This window comes from Ammospiza nelsoni, chromosome 10 (assembly GCF_027579445.1).
Source record: "Ammospiza nelsoni isolate bAmmNel1 chromosome 10, bAmmNel1.pri, whole genome shotgun sequence".
Taxonomy (NCBI): domain Eukaryota; kingdom Metazoa; phylum Chordata; class Aves; order Passeriformes; family Passerellidae; genus Ammospiza; species Ammospiza nelsoni.
The window spans coordinates 555,227-572,477 of NC_080642.1; the positions used below are offsets into that span (position 1 = coordinate 555,227).

Here is a 17,251-nt window from a genome sequence, read left to right on the forward strand (position 1 = left end):
TCCTCACCCAGAGCTGGGCACAGCCCCCCCAGATAATAAATGGGGCAGGGGCTCTGTGCCTCTGTGTGTTTCTGTGTGCTGTGAGGAGCAGCTCATCTCCTGGTGCCCGGGTAAGCCCACAGGGGCAGCGTTTGGTGCTGTGATGCTCAGCCTGGGGAGCATCCCGTGCTTTAGCTGGTTGGGGCTGTCCAGGGGCGAGGGTTGATGTGTCCATCCATTCTGGCTTCCCATGCCAGACCCTCCTGTGTTTGTTCTTCAGTCCCTGCTGGGCTGCAGCCTGCAGGAGAGCCTGTCTGCTGTGCTGTTGCTGCCCTTCACCAGGGGTTCTGATGGGGTTTGTTGGCATTGCTTGATGAGAACCTGCAGGGCTGTTGTCTGGAGGGGGCAGTGGAAGGTGGCGGTACCTGGGCTCAGTCCCGTGGCTCTGCCCTGGGAAATGCCCTTTGCCTGGTGAGCTGCAGAGGGTTTGCTCAGCTCTGCCAAACCTGGCTGCCTCCCTCAGGCCAGCAGCAGCCCGTGGCATCTCCCCTGCATCTGCTGTGCTATGTCAGCTTTGTCACCAAGCTGCAGCAGCTGCTGGGGAAACGAGGGCTCCCAGGGCTTTGGGTTTGGAGCGGTTTGGTTTGTTAAAAGGAAAAACCCAGAGAGTTTCATGGAGAGAAACGATGCTGTTGCCATGCATGGGGAGCCAGATGGAAGTGCAGGTGTTTGGGTTGTGCCCTCTGAGCGCTGCAGATGAGCTGAGTCTGGGTGTGCTGGGGCAGAGCCTGGGCACTGCCCTGTGCCTTGCTGGCTGTCCCTGGCCCTGCTGCTCTGACCTGGTCTCTGCTGCATCCTTGCCTTCACCAGGGCTGAGGGCAGAGCTGCTGCTGGTGAGTGTGTGCTTCCACTGAACCCATTGATTGGACTTGCCAGATTCAGTGCAATGCTACTGAAATTCCTGGTTTTCTTCTTACCAGCCCCTTTTTAAACAGTTTACAGGAAAAAAATGTCTTAGAGGGCTTTTCCATCCAGGCATTACCATACTGCACATCTTCTTTTGTTCGCTGCTTACACCACATTAACACTTATTTGAAACTTTCCCTTTTTTTACCTTCTCTAGGGCAATCGTTCACAGATTGGTACATCTGGTGGTAGTTGATGTAATAGTAACAAATTTCTTTGCTTGAAATGTTTTTAAATCCCATCATTTTAATACATCAAGTCAACCGCTCCTGTGATTGTCCCTGACTCTTCTGATTTTGAAAAGGGAAATTCAAATCCAGCAAATCGGATTAGCAGGGCATTGAGGAAGTGCACCAGGGAGCAAACCAGGATGGTCCAGAAGGAATTTGCAAACTGCTCACTGTGAGTCTTGAATGTAAAAGTTCCCTCTTTGAAGTTAGCAATTTTCTCTGAAAGGTGGTGGATCTTCACCTCTGAGGAGAAGAGGATCATGATGAGGCAGCCACAGGAACCTGAAAGGGAGGGGGAGATGCTCATTACCTCAGAATCCCTCAGCTGTGCTGCACGGTGTGTGCTGCAGCCCAGTGCCACAGGGAGAATGTTTGTATGGCCACACAGCTTTAACAGGGATTATTTTCGGAATCCAAGCCAATGGCTATTGAAATGGGTAAGCTTTTCTAATTGAGTTTGGCTCAGGACCAGGAATATTTAGCATGGCTGCTTTAGTGCCCTGAGCTAGTGAGATGTCTGTGTTCATGTTCAGCTTTAAGTTGCTCGTTGTCCCGTTGAGCATAACGGAGCTGTCTGCGTGCCTGAACGTAAACTTGTACTGAAGTCCTTTGTGAAATTGTGGTTGTAACGTGTAACACCTTGTGAGGTCGGGGTAAACCTGCCTGTCAGCCCAGGGAGCAGGTGTGTGGCTGCTTTCCCTGCAGGGCAGTGCTGCTGCTGCCTCTGGCTGCTCAGCTCTCCTGTCCTCGGCAAGGCTCTGCTGCTCTGGCTGCTGGCCCTGCTCACGTTGTCTGGACCCCTCCTGTTGTGGAACCAGCTGCATCACTGTCATATTTTGGTTTTTCTCCCCCCTTTCCTGCTCTGGGTGGCTCCTGGTTCTGGCTGTGTGTGGGGTGTCAGTGATGCCACCCCAGCTCTGGGTCCCTGCCGTGGCTCCTGCAGCTGCCTGCCCATTCCCATCCTGCCACCCCCCTTGTGGGGGATTTTTCCAGTTTATCTCCCAACTTCACTTTGGAAAACACGTGTTTTGACGTGGCAGAGCCCCCGCCTTCCTGCCTCCTTCCTTGCTTTTGCCCACTGAGAGCCCAAGCAGGCCCGGTTCAAGCTGCCCCTGTGCTGAGCAGTGGGTGCTGCTGGCAGTGCCAGCCCAGCCTGGCACTCACAGGAGATGAAGCTCCACAGGTAGAGCCCCACGGGGCCGTGCAGCGTCTCGTAGGGGCTGCCAAAGGCATTGAACATGAAGAACCCTGCTCCCACCAGGGCAAAGACAATCAGCACAGTGCAGAACAGAATGACGCTGACGTGAATACTTGCAGGGATAATTCTGAGCAAATCTGGAAAAACTGAAAACAAAACAAACACAACATTATTATACACATTAGGCAAAGTTGTCTCTGATGTTAGGCTGGGGGTTCCTGCTTGTTTGTGATATTTGTTTTGATCCTGCTCTTCTAAATGCAACCAGATGTAATAATTCGCTAGAAATGGTTTTTCATGGATGTTTGGAGGCAGAAAAATTCTGTGGAACTCAGAGGCATAGACTGGCCAGGAGGGAGAGAGACCAGCTCCAGGAAAAGCCTCTCCTCCCCGTCCTGAGGGTGCTCTTTGCTCCTTAATGTGACAGCATTTTTGGGGACAATGCAGGAAGCTGTGTTTGGGGAGGCAGGTCTGGCACAAGGTGCCACTGAGGTCTCTTCCAGTGCCAGTGTTAGGGGCTGATCTCCCTTGGCTGAAGGCTCGGCCATCCCCTCTTCTCTGGGAGTGGGACAATAAATATTTCTTTAGACTTCTTTCATTCGTGTTCATGAGGTCCCGCAAAGGGTTGTGACATGGGAAAGGAAATTGTGCTGTGATTGTGGATCCACAAATTCAGGAATAATTTACTCTAAATATTTTTGTGCAACTTTTAAGCTACTGTTTCAAATTGCAGTCCTGTTTGTCTAGGACACAGAGATAGACATTCAGAGAGCAAGAGAGAATGATTTTTAAAAATTCCTGTCTGTTTGGCAAAAAAGAGGTGTTTTGGAAGGAACTGTGAAATATACTTCACTGTTCCTGATCTATGGGGGCATGACTAAAGTGAGGTAATAATGCCTGGTGCCGTTTTGCTGTAATGTGTGCAAAGTAAAGCAGCCTCACATCAATTACTCCTCTGTGTAAAGTCTGTACCAGCAAACTGCTCTGCAGCTCCATGCAGTAGCACAGGGCAGCAGGTAACGGGCTATCAAATCCGATTATCCCCCTGACTAAATGAAAGGGAAATTAATGAAATAAATGTCTCGGGAGGTTGGGCCAGGCCCAGTGCGAGGTGCTGCCTGTGGGATGGCCAGGGCAATCCCAGCACAGAGCCAGGCCAGGCTGGTGGGGAACGTGCTGGGAGCTGCCCAGGGAAGGACGGGGGTGCTGGGGGTGAGCAGCCCCCTGTGCTTGGGCCGGGGGCCCTGGGCTCAGCCCCTGCCCTGGGCTCAGCCCCTGCCCTGGGCTCAGCCCCTGCCCTGGGCTCAGCTCCCGTGCTTGGGCCGGGGGCCCTGGGCTCAGCCCCTGCCCTGGGCTCAGCCCCTGCCCTGGGCTCAGCCCCTGCCCTGGGCTCAGCCCCTGCCCTGGGCTCAGCCCCTGCCCTGGGCTCAGCCCCTGCCCTGGGCTCAGCCCCTGCCCTGGGCTCAGCCCTTGCCCTGGGCTCAGCCCTTGCCCTGGGCTCAGCTCCTGTGCTTGGGCCGGGGGCTCTGGACCAGACCCTGCCCTGGGCTCAGCCCCTGCCCTGGGCTCAGCTCCCGTGCTTGGGCCGGGGGCCCTGGGCTCAGCACCTGCCCTGGGCTCAGCACCTGCCCTGGGCTCACCTCCCGTGCTTGGGCCGGGGGCTCTGGACCAGACCCTGCCCTGGGCTGGGCCACAGCGTGAGCAGCAGGACAGGGCGATTCATTCTGCCCCTCTGCCCTGCTCGGGGGGCTCCCTCTGCAGAGCTGCCCCCAATGCCCAAACACAGAGCAGAGTGAGCCCGAAGGGGCCAGGCTGGGAGAGCTGGGGGCGCTCAGCCTGAGGCCTCAGAGCCCCTTGCAGCGTTCCCTCTGCAGGATTCCTACAGGGAATAGTTCCTGTGACACTATCTGATGCTTTGGGAAAACATGCAAAACTGTGTATTTAATAATGCAATTTTTAATGGTTTGTTTTAAGAAAACAAGTTATGGCATGGTATTAAATCCTCCCCTGGGCACCTGCGTCTACAGCTGGTTCTGTTAGTAACATTTTATATGTGATTTATCTGGAAAACTTAATTCCAGAAGCAATGTTGTCTTGAAAGTAAAACATTCCTCATGGTCCTGAATGAACCCATGTGTGCTGTGCATGGCAGAGACCTTTAGAAAATGAACCACTGACCTAGAAACTGATGGGAATGAGTGGGAACAAATGGAGCAGAAGTTTTCCCCAGCTGAACTGGGTTTGCTGGCAGAGCAAATTCATATTACAATTAAAAGAGATACAGTGGTCAGAGGGGAGCACTTAATGGGAACAAGCACAGAACTAAATCACGTAGCCTATTTTCCGTGTCTGTTCTCCTCAGACGTGCTGCAGTGCAGCGAGTGCATTGAGCTGTGGCTGTGTATTTTATAAGTTTGTCCTGTTTTCTGGAATGCTCCTGGTGAGCTTCCAGGGTACGGAGGTGATGGGAGGGGGCTGCTGCAGCCCCGGGGAGCAGGAGCAGCACCTTGTCCCCAGGGCTCTCGGGGGGATGCTCCTGACCCCTCACAGCTGTCACTGACCCACCCTGAGTGTCACCCCACCGCTGGGCCAGCCCTGGGTGCTAGCTGTCACCTACAGCAACCCAAATCCTTGGGAGGGCACAGACCCCTCTGAAAATACAGCCATGGTGCAATAACACTGGGATGGCACACAAAGCAATCAACAGGGAACTGCAGTGGTACGAACAGACTAGTGATGGAATTCAGAGAGAGCAAATTCTGGTACCATATCAAATTAGCTTGGTTTACTATTTTTGGAAAATGTTATATAGGAAATAATTTGTAGTACCTAGTCTGGCAACCTTCCCTTGCATTAAATCACGGATGTGAGCAGTTTACATGTGCTGTTGTAGCAGAATCATTGTGATCTGTGTGCTGTAGTAACTTCAGGGGAGGTATTGTACACACAGCAACTGGCTTTTACTGCCTGCTCTGCCTGCTGCTGGATACTATTGTGTCTCACTTCATAATTTTCTCATTGATCTTCTTATCCTTGTAGATTAATATGTCATGAATGTAAAGCGAAACCATTACTAATACTTTGACACTCCGTGTCAGGTACCAAGTCAGCCAGCATTCCCCAGACAGCCTCCCCAGCCCTTCTTCCAATTAGTGCCACAGAGTGCAACTTTTGGGGTGCTTGGTTTCTCGATAGCAGCCAGTGCCCCAGCTCTTTCCTGAGGTTCTTGCTGGTTTAGCTCATTCTTTTTGGCAGCACAGAGGTAATGTTGTAATGCCGGCACACATGACAGAGATTAATTGAACCCCCAAAATATTCTTTTAAAAGAAGTATCATAAATCTCTTGGGATGTGGCTACCGGTGTAACGGCAGTAATAGACTCTCGAAGGCATCAGGCAGGCTGTATCAGTACCATAGAACAAGTTATCGGCCCTGCCGGTCGGCGCACTAAAGGGCTCGGTGTCGGAGCGAGGGGCAGCCCTGTCCCGCCGGCCGCAGGGTGCGGGCAGCCCGATCGATGGATGGACGGACCGATGGCCCGCGGTACTCACATGAGAAGTGCAGCGGTCTGCCCCCGAGCCCGCACTGCCGCACCCGCTGCCCGGAGAAGAGCCCGTACTGGATGGCGCCGATGAACTTGTGCAGCTCGGGGCCGCTGGCGTTGACGAGCAGCGCTCCGGTGCTGCAGAGGATGGAGCCCCGCACCCAGAGCTGGCTGCCCACGGCCGCCGCCGCGCCCAGCGCGCAGCCCAGGCTCAGCAGCCCGGCCGTGCAGAACAGCAGCTTCTTCTGCGGCGCCGGCATGCTTGGCCGCGGCCGCGGCACGGCACGGGACGGGACGGGACGGGCTGCGCGCGCCGCTGCGGCTCCCGAGCGCCCCGAGCCCGGGCGGACCCGAGCGGGAGCCCCGGCCCAGCCCCGATGCTCGGAGCCCCGGCACCCGGCCCAGCCCCGATGCTCGGAGCCCCGGCACCCGGCCCAGCCCCGATGCCCAGAGCCCCGGCACCCGGCCCAGCCCCGATGCCCAGAGCCCCGGCACCCGGCCCAGCCCCGATGCCCAGAGCCCCGGCACCCGGCCAGCCCCGATGCTCGGAGCCCCGGCACCCGGCCAGCCCCGATGCCCAGAGCCCCGGCACCCGGCCCAGCCCCGATGCCCGGAGCCCCGGCACCCGGCCCAGCCCCGATGCCCAGAGCCCCGTGCGGGAGCCGCAGTGCCCGGCCAGCCCCGGCCCAGCCCCGATGCCCAGAGCCCCGGCCAGCCCCAGCCCTGGCTGGAGGATGCTCTAAAGGCTCCCTTTCCCCGTGCCCTTCTGTACAGCTTGCAGACGTTGCAGTGCATCCCCTGTCACTTGATAGCGAGGGTTTAGGATGACAGATCTCTGTAATTTGATGAGTGCTCTCTCGTCCCAGCCCCCGGGCAGTGGATGAGTTGGGGGTTCAGAGACGAGCTTGGCTGCTCTATTTGATTGTCTGCTTTCCATAAAGGAAGCTTCCAGAGGGCTTATTTTTGCAGGTTTTTTTTCTAAAGCCAGTAATGCCAAGGTGCTCTCTTGTATATTTTGGTTGTTGTTTTGTTTTCTTGGTTTTGGGATTTGTTTTTCTTTTTCTCAATCTGGGTGCATTTCTTTTTTTGCTGTTTTTTAAGGTAACGCCCAGCACCCTGCCAAGCCAGGAGGCCCCAGTTCAGTATCCAGTTGCATTTGGGCACTTTCTTGCACTCACTTTCCGTGTCAGGGTGTTCTCTGGCAGGGACAGTGTGTCTGTTATGTACACTGCAGTGTGCAGAATGCTCAGCAAACTGTTCAGTCCAGGTTTCAAATATACACAAATAGGTTTTCTCTTACAGCTCGACAGAAGGCCCAGCCCACCCTGAGCTCAGGAACGCACAGCTCCTGTGTCTCATGTCCTGCTGCTGCTGGCTGCCGCAGCAAGCACAGGGTCTGGGTTTTCTCTGAATCACACCAACTGGCTGGTATGCACACGCTCTACAGGTGGCTCAAGAATTTTATATCATCTGGGCTTAAAGACTGAGTCTAGTTAGCTATGGGGGTGCAGAGTGCTTGATGGATGGTGCCCGGGTGCCTGTGCATTTTGACATTTGAACTTCCAAAGCACCAGAGAATGGTTTGGGTTGGAAGGGACCTTAAATATCATGCAGTTCCATCCTCCTGCCGTGGTCAGGGAACGCACGCAGCCACCTCGGCAGTGCAGGTTCGGGTGTCACCTGCGGGGCGGGCTGTGGTGAGCACCGGGCAGCCCTGCCTTGGCCCGGGGCACGGTTCCCAGAGCTCGGGCAGGGGTGTCCCGGATCCCGGGCAGGTTCCCGGAGCTCGGGCAGGGGTGTCCCGGATCCCGGGCAGGTTCCCGGAGCCCGGGCAGGGGTGTCCCGGATCCCGGGCAGGTTCCCAGAGCTCGGGCAGGGGTGTCCCGGATCCCGGGCAGGTTCCCGGAGCCCGGGCAGGTTCCGGGGCTGCCCAGCCGCCCCACGGCCGCTGGATGTCGGGCGCTCCCCGCTCTTTGCGCTGCGGGGATGTCACCACGTGCGGTGCTGTTTGTCTTCTTTTTGTCTCCTGCTTCCTTCCCCTTCATAAACTTCTGCTTTTCCCTGGCAGAGGAGGCTGTAAGTCACGAGGCTGTGCGCGCTGTTTTCAGCCGGCAGCTCACGTAAGCCTGTAAGGATTTTTGTTTTGTAAATAGCATGTCCCCTGCTAGGACATCTGCCTAGTGACATTGTTATTGTTTTTAGAAATGTTCTTTGAAGGACAGCTGTCCGCTGCCTGTGTTTTGATGTGAGCCCAAGTGAAGCATGTTTGGAACCTATTTCCTGTCTGTTTTTCCAGTTTTGGTACTTGGTTTGAGCCTTTACCCTGGATGACACGTGTTTTAGTGGCGGTTGGCAGTGCTGTCCCGGTGGTTTGGTGTGATGCTCTTAGGAGCCTTTTCCACCCGGGACGATTCTGTGATTCTGTCCCAGCTGGCTCCTGTGTGGCACGTTTCCATACAGGCACGGGCTCCCAGCAGGCTGTGTGCAACCCAAACCCTGCACTTGCTGTGGCTGACAGAGGCTCAGCTCCTTGTTCATGAGGTTTCAATAATGATAGCAACTGTTGAACTGTTCTGGTGGCCCATAAAGATGCAACTTCACAATGAACACAGGGACAGGGCTGCTCCTGGTGAATGTGGCCATGTGCACTGAGCAAGGATAGGACCTCTCATTCCTGGTTCTCTCTGATTGTGTGGGTTCCTTGGGAGATTTGCTTGAGTAGGAGGACTCAAAATCTGGAAACCTATTCTGTGTCATAAAGCAGTAAATTCACTTTCTTTTTAGATAGTATTGCAGAGAAAACTACTGACCTTATTTCTGGCCACAAGTATTTTCCATGTGACATTTCCTTGACTCAAATCATCTCCTGTGCACAGCTCCAGAATGATTTTCACAGTGGTGATTATGGTCAAGGTGTAAATCCAGTAAACAGTCTGTATTGCTACTGTACAGTTTTCAGTTGGAATAAATTTTATTACACCATATTCTTGGAACATGTGTGACTCACCTGCAGCTCCAGCTGGGCAAGGAGTTGATTTGGGCAGAAACAGAGTCCTCGAAAGGGTGATCTGGAGAATGCAGTAGTGACTTTCTCATGTCTGTAACAACTCCTCTGTGAGTTCACATGTCATTTTCCTAGGGCTTAAACTCACTCAAATTTCCCCTAACGTGTGAACTACGCGTATTTTATTATCCATCATAGTCTGTCACAGGTACCACCTTGGAAGGGAACTGAGAGTGAATGGCTTTTTCATCTCTTTAATCCATTTTAAGATGTTTAGAATGGTTAGAGAAACCTGAACTTGCCAGTCTCCTGTGTAGCAAAATACAGCCTGGTTAAGCACAGCTCAAAATACCCCTCAGCAGTGGGGGAATCCCTGGTAATGCAGCTTGGTAGAGGATTTTCCAGCCAGTGTGCAGGAGTGAATGTGATGTGACAGAAGGGAGTGATTGATGTCTTAAAGGATTGATGTGGAATTTCTTGAAATCACTATTAGAATCCTGGAACTCCATGGATATTTATGCACTTAGGTCTCTGCTTTTAAGGCTTAGGGATGTGTACTTGTATTTAGTCTTGTTTCTGATGTTGTCTTTGAAGCCCATTTGAATTCTTATGATGCCAAGAGATGCTTTTCACTTTAGAGTGAAAAAGTCCTGTTTTAAATGTGGTTCTCAGGAATGGGACTTGTGACAAATGTAGAGAGTTGATATTTGTCTTTCTGAGATCACATTTCTGGAAATGACACAGACAAACAAAACTCCCCACCCTGCTGTGGGAAAGGAGCTCTGATGGGTCTTGGAGTCACGGAGCTTCAATTTAACATTTGTAATTACATTTGTGAGGGACCCAAATCTGAGTGTGCTGGGCTGCCTGACAGGAAAGAGAGACAAGATGAGCAAAATAATATCTGCAGATTCAGTCTGTTTTCCCAAGCACTGAGAAAGTGGAGCATTGAGAAAGTGGAGCATGTTCTGAGCAGTCTTGTAATAGTTTTAATAATGCAGTTAGCATTACTTTGGTTGCTCAAATTGCTTAATTACCTGTCTGGGTGTTTTCATCCTTAACTGTTCCAGCAAATCCAACACCAGGTTCCTGCTCATCTAAAGGAGTCAAAGTGCAGAATCTCTCTGGAATGTAAAAATTTATTCTGTGACTTGAATAACTGACAGTGACCTTGAGAGGAGCACACGGCTTCAAGCCTGCTTTCCTTGTGACCTTGCTGCTGCTCTCTGGGGCAGCAGTTTGAGCCCCTCTGGTGAGGGGTCTGTGCCTGTCCAGGCCAGACCAGCTGCAGTGCAAGACCCCAGGTCAGACACGCCCAGAGCCTGGTTATTCTGAGAGGCTGATGCATTCTGAGTGTGTGTAAAGGTGGTGCTGGAAGGGAGGAACCCTGAGGTACAGCCTTTGTGACACAGGAAGCCTTTGTGTGGCTCCACATTTGTTATTTCCAGTCAAGAGTGAAATGACATGTTTGATGGTCGGACCTTGCAGCTTCTCCTGTCCCAGCTGCTGCCGGGGCCCTGAGTTCCAGAACCCAGAGGGAATGGCTCTGGCCATGCCCAGCAAAAGTCTGCATCAGTGGAGAGCAGAGACTTTGCTCTGCGTTGTCTTCAGAAATGTGCAGCATCCCTGTTCTGTTGGTAGCTGACTGATCTCACCACGGCAGTGGTGGTGCCATCGTGTTGCTTTATTTGGGCAAGAGAAAGGCATTTCCCCTCCTCTCTCCAGCCCCTGCCCTGGCTCTGTGTGTGTGTGTGTGTGTGTGTGCGCAGCAGCCTCGCTCAGCACAAACCTGGGTTCTGTTCTCCTCAGGAGGGCAGCTGGGACACCTGTGAGGTGTGTGTGTGTGTGTGTGTGTATGTGTGTGTGTGCACAGCAGCCTCGCTCAGCACAAACCTGGGTTCTGTTCTTCTGAGCTGGGGCACCTGTGAGGTGTGTGTGTGTGTGTGTGTGTGTGTGCGCAGCAGCCTCGCTCAGCACAAACCCGTGTTCTGCTCTCCTCAGGAGGGCAGCTGAACGCCTGTGAGGTGTGTGTGTGTGTGTGTGTGTGTGTGTGTGTGCACAGCAGCCTCGCTCAGCACAAACCTGGGTTCTGTTCTTCTGAGCTGGGGCACCTGTGAGGTGTGTGTGTGTGTGTGTGTGTGTGTGTGCACAGCAGCCTCGCTCAGCACAAACCTGGGTTCTGTTCTTCTGAGCTGGGGCACCTGTGAGGTGTGTGTGTGTATGTGTGTGTGTGCACAGCAGCCTCGCTCAGCACAAACCCGTGTTCTGCTCTCCTCAGGAGGGCAGCTGGGACACCTGTGAGGTGTGTGTGTGTGTGTGTGTGTGTGTGTGCGTGCGCAGCAGCCTCGCTCAGCACAAACCCGTGTTCTGCTCTCCTCGGGAGGGCAGCTGAACGCCTGTGAGGCAGGAGCTTCCATGCCCTTGGGTCTGTGATTCCCAGCCACCCTGGGGAAGTGCTCCCTGGCTGAGGGAGCTGTGCTGGGCTCCAGCCCCTGTGGTGGCCACTGCTCTCTGAAGCTTCCATTGATCCTGGGCAAAGAAGGAAAAGCACATCTCTTTAGTTTGCAGGTTGGTGTTTTGAAGTATTTTGAAGTCTTCAGAGATGGTGGCCAGCTTAGGAGGGACAAGTGAGATCAGCAGAGCGCACAAGGAAAAAGGACTGGATATTATCACATTATATCCCATTACTGCTCTGTAAATGCAGGGTTCTAAACACACATGGTGTTTCTTTAGAATGTCAGAAATAAAATGGAGCTTTTGGGGAGTTTTTCAACCATGCCTATCTGACAGATAACATCTTTAGAAGTCGGGGGTGTTTTGTTTGCTGTAATGTGTCAGTGTGATGCAAGTCACAGCCTGGAAATGGACAGAGGAGGGCTGGAGGAATGAGTGTGTAAATCCTGTGGTGAGTGGGCTGGAGGCTCTGTGGGTACTGCTCCTCTTCCTCTTGCTCACAAAGCACATCAACCTTCACTGATTTTATGAGGCAACTTTGTCATCAGGTAAAATTTTGATTTGACTATCAGCAGTATGAAAACTGGGGGCATGAAAACTTTCTCTCTTTGGCTTCCAGCTTATATTTAATATGAGAACATTGCAAAGAAAGCAAATGTGTGCAAGTGACAGCAATGTGTGCACTGGGAGCCCAAGCCACAGCTCACTGGGCTTTTCCTCCTGCAGAGCTGCAGGCTGTTGGGTCAGACCAGCTCTGGGCTCTGTGGGTGAGGGGGTTTCTCTGTCCTGCCCTGCACAGGCAGCCCCAGACCATGAGCCCGTGGTGATGCTGCTCTGTGAGGGAGCTGTAGGAGCTCTGGGAAGCACAGGGCCATGGCTGTGTTCCATCTGTAATTTACACAGACAAGAGAACTCCTTTTGTATTCACAGTGCTCCTGGAAGTTGCTTTCCTATCAGTAAGCCAAATTGATTAAATAAAACACCTTAGAACTAACCAAACTAGTTAATAGGAAAAGCATGTCACTCTAGAGTGAGTCTGGACTTGATGCAGAGGTAAGAGAGTGTGGTGGCCTCAGATGCAAATGCTGGGGATATTGTGTGCATTTGTGTACAGAAATATCGTGAATCTGAAATCCTGGATGAAAAGAAATGATGGATACTTACGCTTTTTATCTTCCTTTTACAATTCACTTGAATTTTCTGCAATAACCTGCTGTTAGCTTTTCTTGTATTCATTGAGGCAGCAGCAGGGATAGACAGTGGAACTTGGCAAGAAGAGGAAATTTATTTATGAAGCCTTGCAGGTGTGGTGTAAGCAGATACAATAGTTTTTAATCAGTACAGTTTAAAATCCCTTTTTGGAGTAAATAATGCCCTCTGAAATGCTTTTTGGTTAGTCTTGTCAAATCAGCTTTGCAGCTGAAGAGCTGCTGTTTGCTAATTTCTTCACTTGATAGCACCAAGTCCTTTAATATCAAAAATGCACAATATTTAACTTAGTAAAGGCGAGTCCAGGTGTCTGCCATAAATAATTCCAAGGTATATTTGAGTCTGAACATGTATTCTCATGCATTGCTGATGCCTGGTGGGTCAGCACTGTTCTTTGGGCTGTTGGTGAAGGCATCTCTGGAGGCTGTGAATGCTCAGGGCACAGTGTGAGCAGTCACTCAGCCAGAGCTGTTCCTTGGTGGTGTTTCCCTCCTGCCTGGGCTCATGGCTCATCAGGAGTGCTGTCAGCAGTGCTGCCACAGCTGCAGTCCCCCAGCAGCTGCTGGTGCTGCAGGTGTGCTCTGCTCTGCTGCTGTTTCACGGGCAGGGCTGCAGCTCTGCCCTGGGCTCTGCTGCTGTTTCACGGGCAGGGCTGCAGCTCTGCCCTTGGCTCTGCTGCTGTTTCACGGGCTGGGCTGCAGCTCTGCCCTTGGTTTTGCTGCTGTTTCACAGGCCAGGCTGCAGCTCTGCCCTTGGTTTTGCTGCTGTTTCACGGGCTGGGCTGCAGCTCTGCCCTTGGTTTTGGTGCTGTTTCACGGGCTGGGCTGCAGCTCTGCCCTTGGCTCTGCTGCTGTTTCACGGGCTGGGCTGCAGCTCTGCCCTGGGCTCTGCTGCTGTTTCACGGGCTGGGCTGCAGCTCTGCCCTTGGCTCTGCTGCTGTTTCACGGGCTGGGCTGCAGCTCTGCCCTTGGCTCTGCTGCTGTTTCACGGGCCGGGCTGCAGCTCTGCCCTGGGCTCTGCTGCTGTTTCACGGGCTGGGCTGCAGCTCTGCCCTGGGCTCTGCTGCTGTTTCACGGGCTGGGCTGCAGCTCTGCCCTGGGCTCTGCTGTGCCATCTCTGTGGCCGTGAGCGCCTTTGTCTCCTTGGGGGCCGCAAAGGCCTCGGTGAATTTCATCCGGAAGGCCTTGGACAGGTGGTAGTAGAGCAGGGGGTCGAGGCAGAGGTTGCAGACGGCGAGGAGCAGCGTGGCCTCCTTGGCCTTGAAGAGGGCCCGGCGCAGGGGGCAGGCGGCGCTGGCGCGGCCCTGGCTCAGCGTGTAGGGGATGCGCACGGCGTGGTAGGGCACGAAGCACAGCAGGTAGGCCCCGGTCACCAGCAGCACGTGCGCCAGCTCCCGCCGCGCGCGCCCGCCGCGCTCCCCGCTCCGCCCGTGCCGCCGCAGCTGCCGCGCCGCCATGCAGTTGGACACCAGCACCACCGCCGAGGAGTTCAGGAAGATGGCTGTGCAGATGAAGTTGGTGAACACGTGCCAGTCCCTCCCGAATTTGGTTTTGAGGTCGATGCAGCCGACGCCCGGGCGCTCCTCGACGTGCCGGATGGGAATGGCCATGTTGGGCACGGTGATGAGCAGAAGCATGGCCCACACCACCGCGCACAGCACCTTGGCAAAGCCCGGCTCCTGCACGCGGTACATCTTGGAGCTGTGCATCAGCTGCAGGCAGCGATCCATGCTCACGAATCCCAGAAATACGATTGACAAATACATGTTCAGGTAGATGAAGCAGGCCGTGACTTGGCAGTGGAATATTCTCAGACTCCAGGATGCGATTCCTAGGTCAACAATAATCTTCACTGGCAGTGTCAAAGTCAGCAGGAAATCTGCAGTGAGGAGGTTGATCAAGTAGATGCTCATGCACTTCTGTTTCTGTTCCTTCTGGGTGAATGCCCACAGTGCAAAACAGCTTCCAATAATTCCCATAAGAAAAATCAAGTAGTAAAAATAGGTAAAGGGTTCCATTTCTTCATAGAGATGACATTCAGAAATGTTGCTTGACATTGTAAACTCCTTGTGTGAGTTGGTTTTGCTGACAGGAGGTATCACAGAGCTACAAAAGAACCAAAAGGTCATCAATGCCATCAGCCTTTCCTCAGCAACAGTAGCTATTCTCTTAGAATTTTGCTTGATTAATTCTAAAAAAAAAAATACAGTTCGGAAGAAATATTTTTCTCCCTCTTCATGGTGCTTCCCAAATATTCAGGAGAGTTTTGTTCTCATGCTGGAAGAATTAGGAGTGTATTAGGATTTGTTTCTGAAAGAATAGAGCCCTCTGAGCAGCATTTCCACTACAGCAGCTTTTCTGGCAGTGTTTGCTCCAACGCCCTCCTCCAGCCAGAAAGCTAGAGAAAAAGGTTTGGATCTATTTAAGCATCTTGTTAATAACAATCATACAGAAACATCATAACCTTTGAAAAAAAAGGTTTCCAGGTTCTATCATAACCTGGAAAAAAAAAAAAAAAAAGTAGTATTTGTAGCATCCCCTTTCTGTAAAATGCATTGGGAGTTCAGAGGGAATGCACTGTCCAACCAATATACAGATATATCAGATGGGTGAGCAAATGGTCCTCATCAGCCCTAAGGGGAGAGCAAACTGCTCTCCATTCCTGCTTGAGCAGAGAGCTCGTATTTTTGTGAAGCCTTTAGGAAAAGCACATTTTGAAAGAAGCAGATAATAAATAATTTTGCTCACTTCTTTTGTAGGCTTCAGTAGAAAAGGAAAGTAGAAAATTTTGTTCCTAATTTAACTAAATACTGCTCAAAGACAGAGGGGTTTTTGTTTGTTGGCTGCTCTGCGTCAGCCTGCTGCAGAGAGCGGCTGTGGGAAAGGCTGTTCCTTTCAATTTCTTGGAACCAGCACATTTATGCCTTCAGTGGCATCAGACTGCAACACTCTATTTCTATGTGTTGCACAGAATATTCTATACAACATAAGAGAACTACTGCTCACGCAATTTAATCTGTTAAGTTGTATCCAGATTTGCATAGTTTGTAAAGCAAAATGACTGCAGATACTCGGGTGGTTTAAGACGTTGGAGAAAGCAGCCTGGCCCCTGCAGCTGGCTCTGTGCAGGTGTCCCTGTGCTGAGGAGGGGCTGAAGTGGCTCTGGGTGAGGGCAGCAGTGCTGCTGGTGGCGGGGCTGGGGCACAGGGCACAGGGCAGCCCAGCTTGTCCCCGTGCCCCGTGGGCAGGGGTACCCAGCTGTGAGCAGTGCCAGGGCCTTGCCAAAAGCTGAGCCCGACCTCTGACAGCTGGATTTTGGGCTGTCCATCCACGGAGATCTAAACAGGCTGTAACAGACAGAGACTGAAGCCACTTACCTGTGCTGGTGGCCGGGGGTGTCCTGAGCATGGTCTGCAGAGTTCTGGTGTCCCCGAGGGCTGCTCTGCAGGGCTGGTGTGTGACCTGCTGCCGAGGCTGGTGTGTGACCTGTTGTCCAGGCTGGTGTGTGCCCTGCTGCCCAGGATGCTCTGCAGGGCTGGTGTGTGTCCTGCTGTCCAGGCTGGTGTGTGTCCTGCTGCCCAGGCTGCTCTGCAGGGCTGGTGTGTGTCCTGCTGTCCAGGCTGGTGTGTGTCCTGCTGCCCAGGCTGCTCTGCAGGGCTGGTGTGTGTCCTGCTGCCCAGGCTGCTGTCCCAGGTTGGTTTGTATCCTGCTGCCCAGGATGCTCTGCAGGGCTGGTGTGTGTCCTGCTGCCCAGGCTGCTCTGCAGGGCTGGTGTGTGCCCTGCTGCCCAGGATGCTCTGCAGGGCTGGTGTGTGTCCTGCTGTCCAGGCTGGTGTGTGTCCTGCTGCCCAGGCTGCTCTGCAGGGCTGCTGTGTGTCCTGCTGCCCAGGCTGCTGTCCCAGGTTGGTTTGTATCCTGCTGCCCAGGCTGCTCTGCAGGGCTGGTGTGTGCCCTGCTGCCCAGGCTGCTCTGCAGGGCTGGTGTGTGTCCTGCTGTCCAGGCTGGTGTGTGTCCTGCTGCCCAGGCTGCTCTGCAGGGCTGCTGTGTGTCCTGCTGCCCAGGCTGCTGTCCCAGGTTGGTTTGTATCCTGCTGCCCAGGATGCTCTGCCGGGCCCAGACGGGGCTGTGGTTTCCAGAGGGGCTGATTGACACAGTTAAACCCAGATTCAAGCAGCTGAATCACGTGGGGATTACCCAGAAGAGCAGTGACAGAAAGCAATAAGAGCTCACGGAACAGCCCAGAGCCCTCGCTTTCCTGTTCTGGGGGAGAGGTGTGGGGGCTGTATCTGTGTGGCATCAGCTCCTTTGCTTCTGTTTTCGTCAGTCTGGAGCTCTCCTTTCCCCCTTCCCCACGTGTATCTCACATTTGAAATCTGCCTGAAATCAGGACTTTGCAATGGAGCTGCTCCTCAAGGTTCTGGGGATCTCATGGTGTTTGTTTTAGAGTTTCACCTTAGCTGGCAGATCTGAAGACACCTTGGGGTTCTGCTGATTGCAATGAACATTCTAAATATTTGGATATTTTCCAAGGACTATTAAAATAACATGGCACATTAGGGAAGTCAGGGAAATCTTTATTTTTTGTTTGGTTGGTTTGGGAAACCGCAAGAAAAGCTTTGACCCGTGCTGGGGGTGAGGTACTGACAGCAATACTGAAACTCCAGCTGG

At 53.0% G+C, this 17,251-nt stretch overlaps 2 protein-coding genes across 3 annotated transcripts; both read right to left on the reverse strand.

Annotated features, from left to right (window-relative positions):
• Window positions 1-1,191: 1,191 nt before the first annotated feature.
• On the reverse strand, window positions 1,192-6,177 carry CLRN1 (clarin 1). 2 transcript variants are annotated; one of them, XM_059479637.1, is made up of 3 exons: window positions 5,925-6,177; window positions 2,340-2,519; window positions 1,192-1,457 (listed from the first exon to the last, which is right to left on the reverse strand). In XM_059479637.1, exons 1-3 carry the CDS (start codon window positions 6,175-6,177, stop codon window positions 1,192-1,194), a joined length of 699 nt encoding a protein of 232 aa, XP_059335620.1. The 2 variants fall into 2 exon arrangements, with proteins under 2 accessions (XP_059335620.1, XP_059335619.1); XM_059479636.1 differs by having other exon boundaries at window positions 2,286-2,519.
• A 6,557-nt stretch (window positions 6,178-12,734) lies between these two features.
• GPR171 (G protein-coupled receptor 171) lies at window positions 12,735-16,122 on the reverse strand. Its single transcript, XM_059479620.1, is given in 4 exon segments — window positions 12,735-13,127; window positions 13,130-13,168; window positions 13,659-14,689; window positions 15,961-16,122. Coding segments are annotated over 3 exon segments (1,062 nt in total). The 5' UTR covers window positions 14,641-14,689; window positions 15,961-16,122; the 3' UTR covers window positions 12,735-13,086.
• Window positions 16,123-17,251: the final 1,129 nt, after the last annotated feature.

Bases quoted from the DNA above. Each gene is read 5' to 3' on its own strand.
- CLRN1 (XM_059479636.1), bottom strand. From the start codon at position 6,177: ATGCCGGCGCCGCAGAAGAAGCTGCTGTTCTGCACGGCCGGGCTGCTG. The intron at 2,520-5,924 runs GTGAGTACCGCG...TTTTGTTTTCAG, and splicing joins CAGACCGCTGCACTTCTCAT to TTTTTCCAGATTTGCTCAGA. The intron at 1,458-2,285 runs GCAGCTTGAACC...CCTCCCTTTCAG, and splicing joins ACCCACTGCTCAGCACAGGG to GTTCCTGTGGCTGCCTCATC.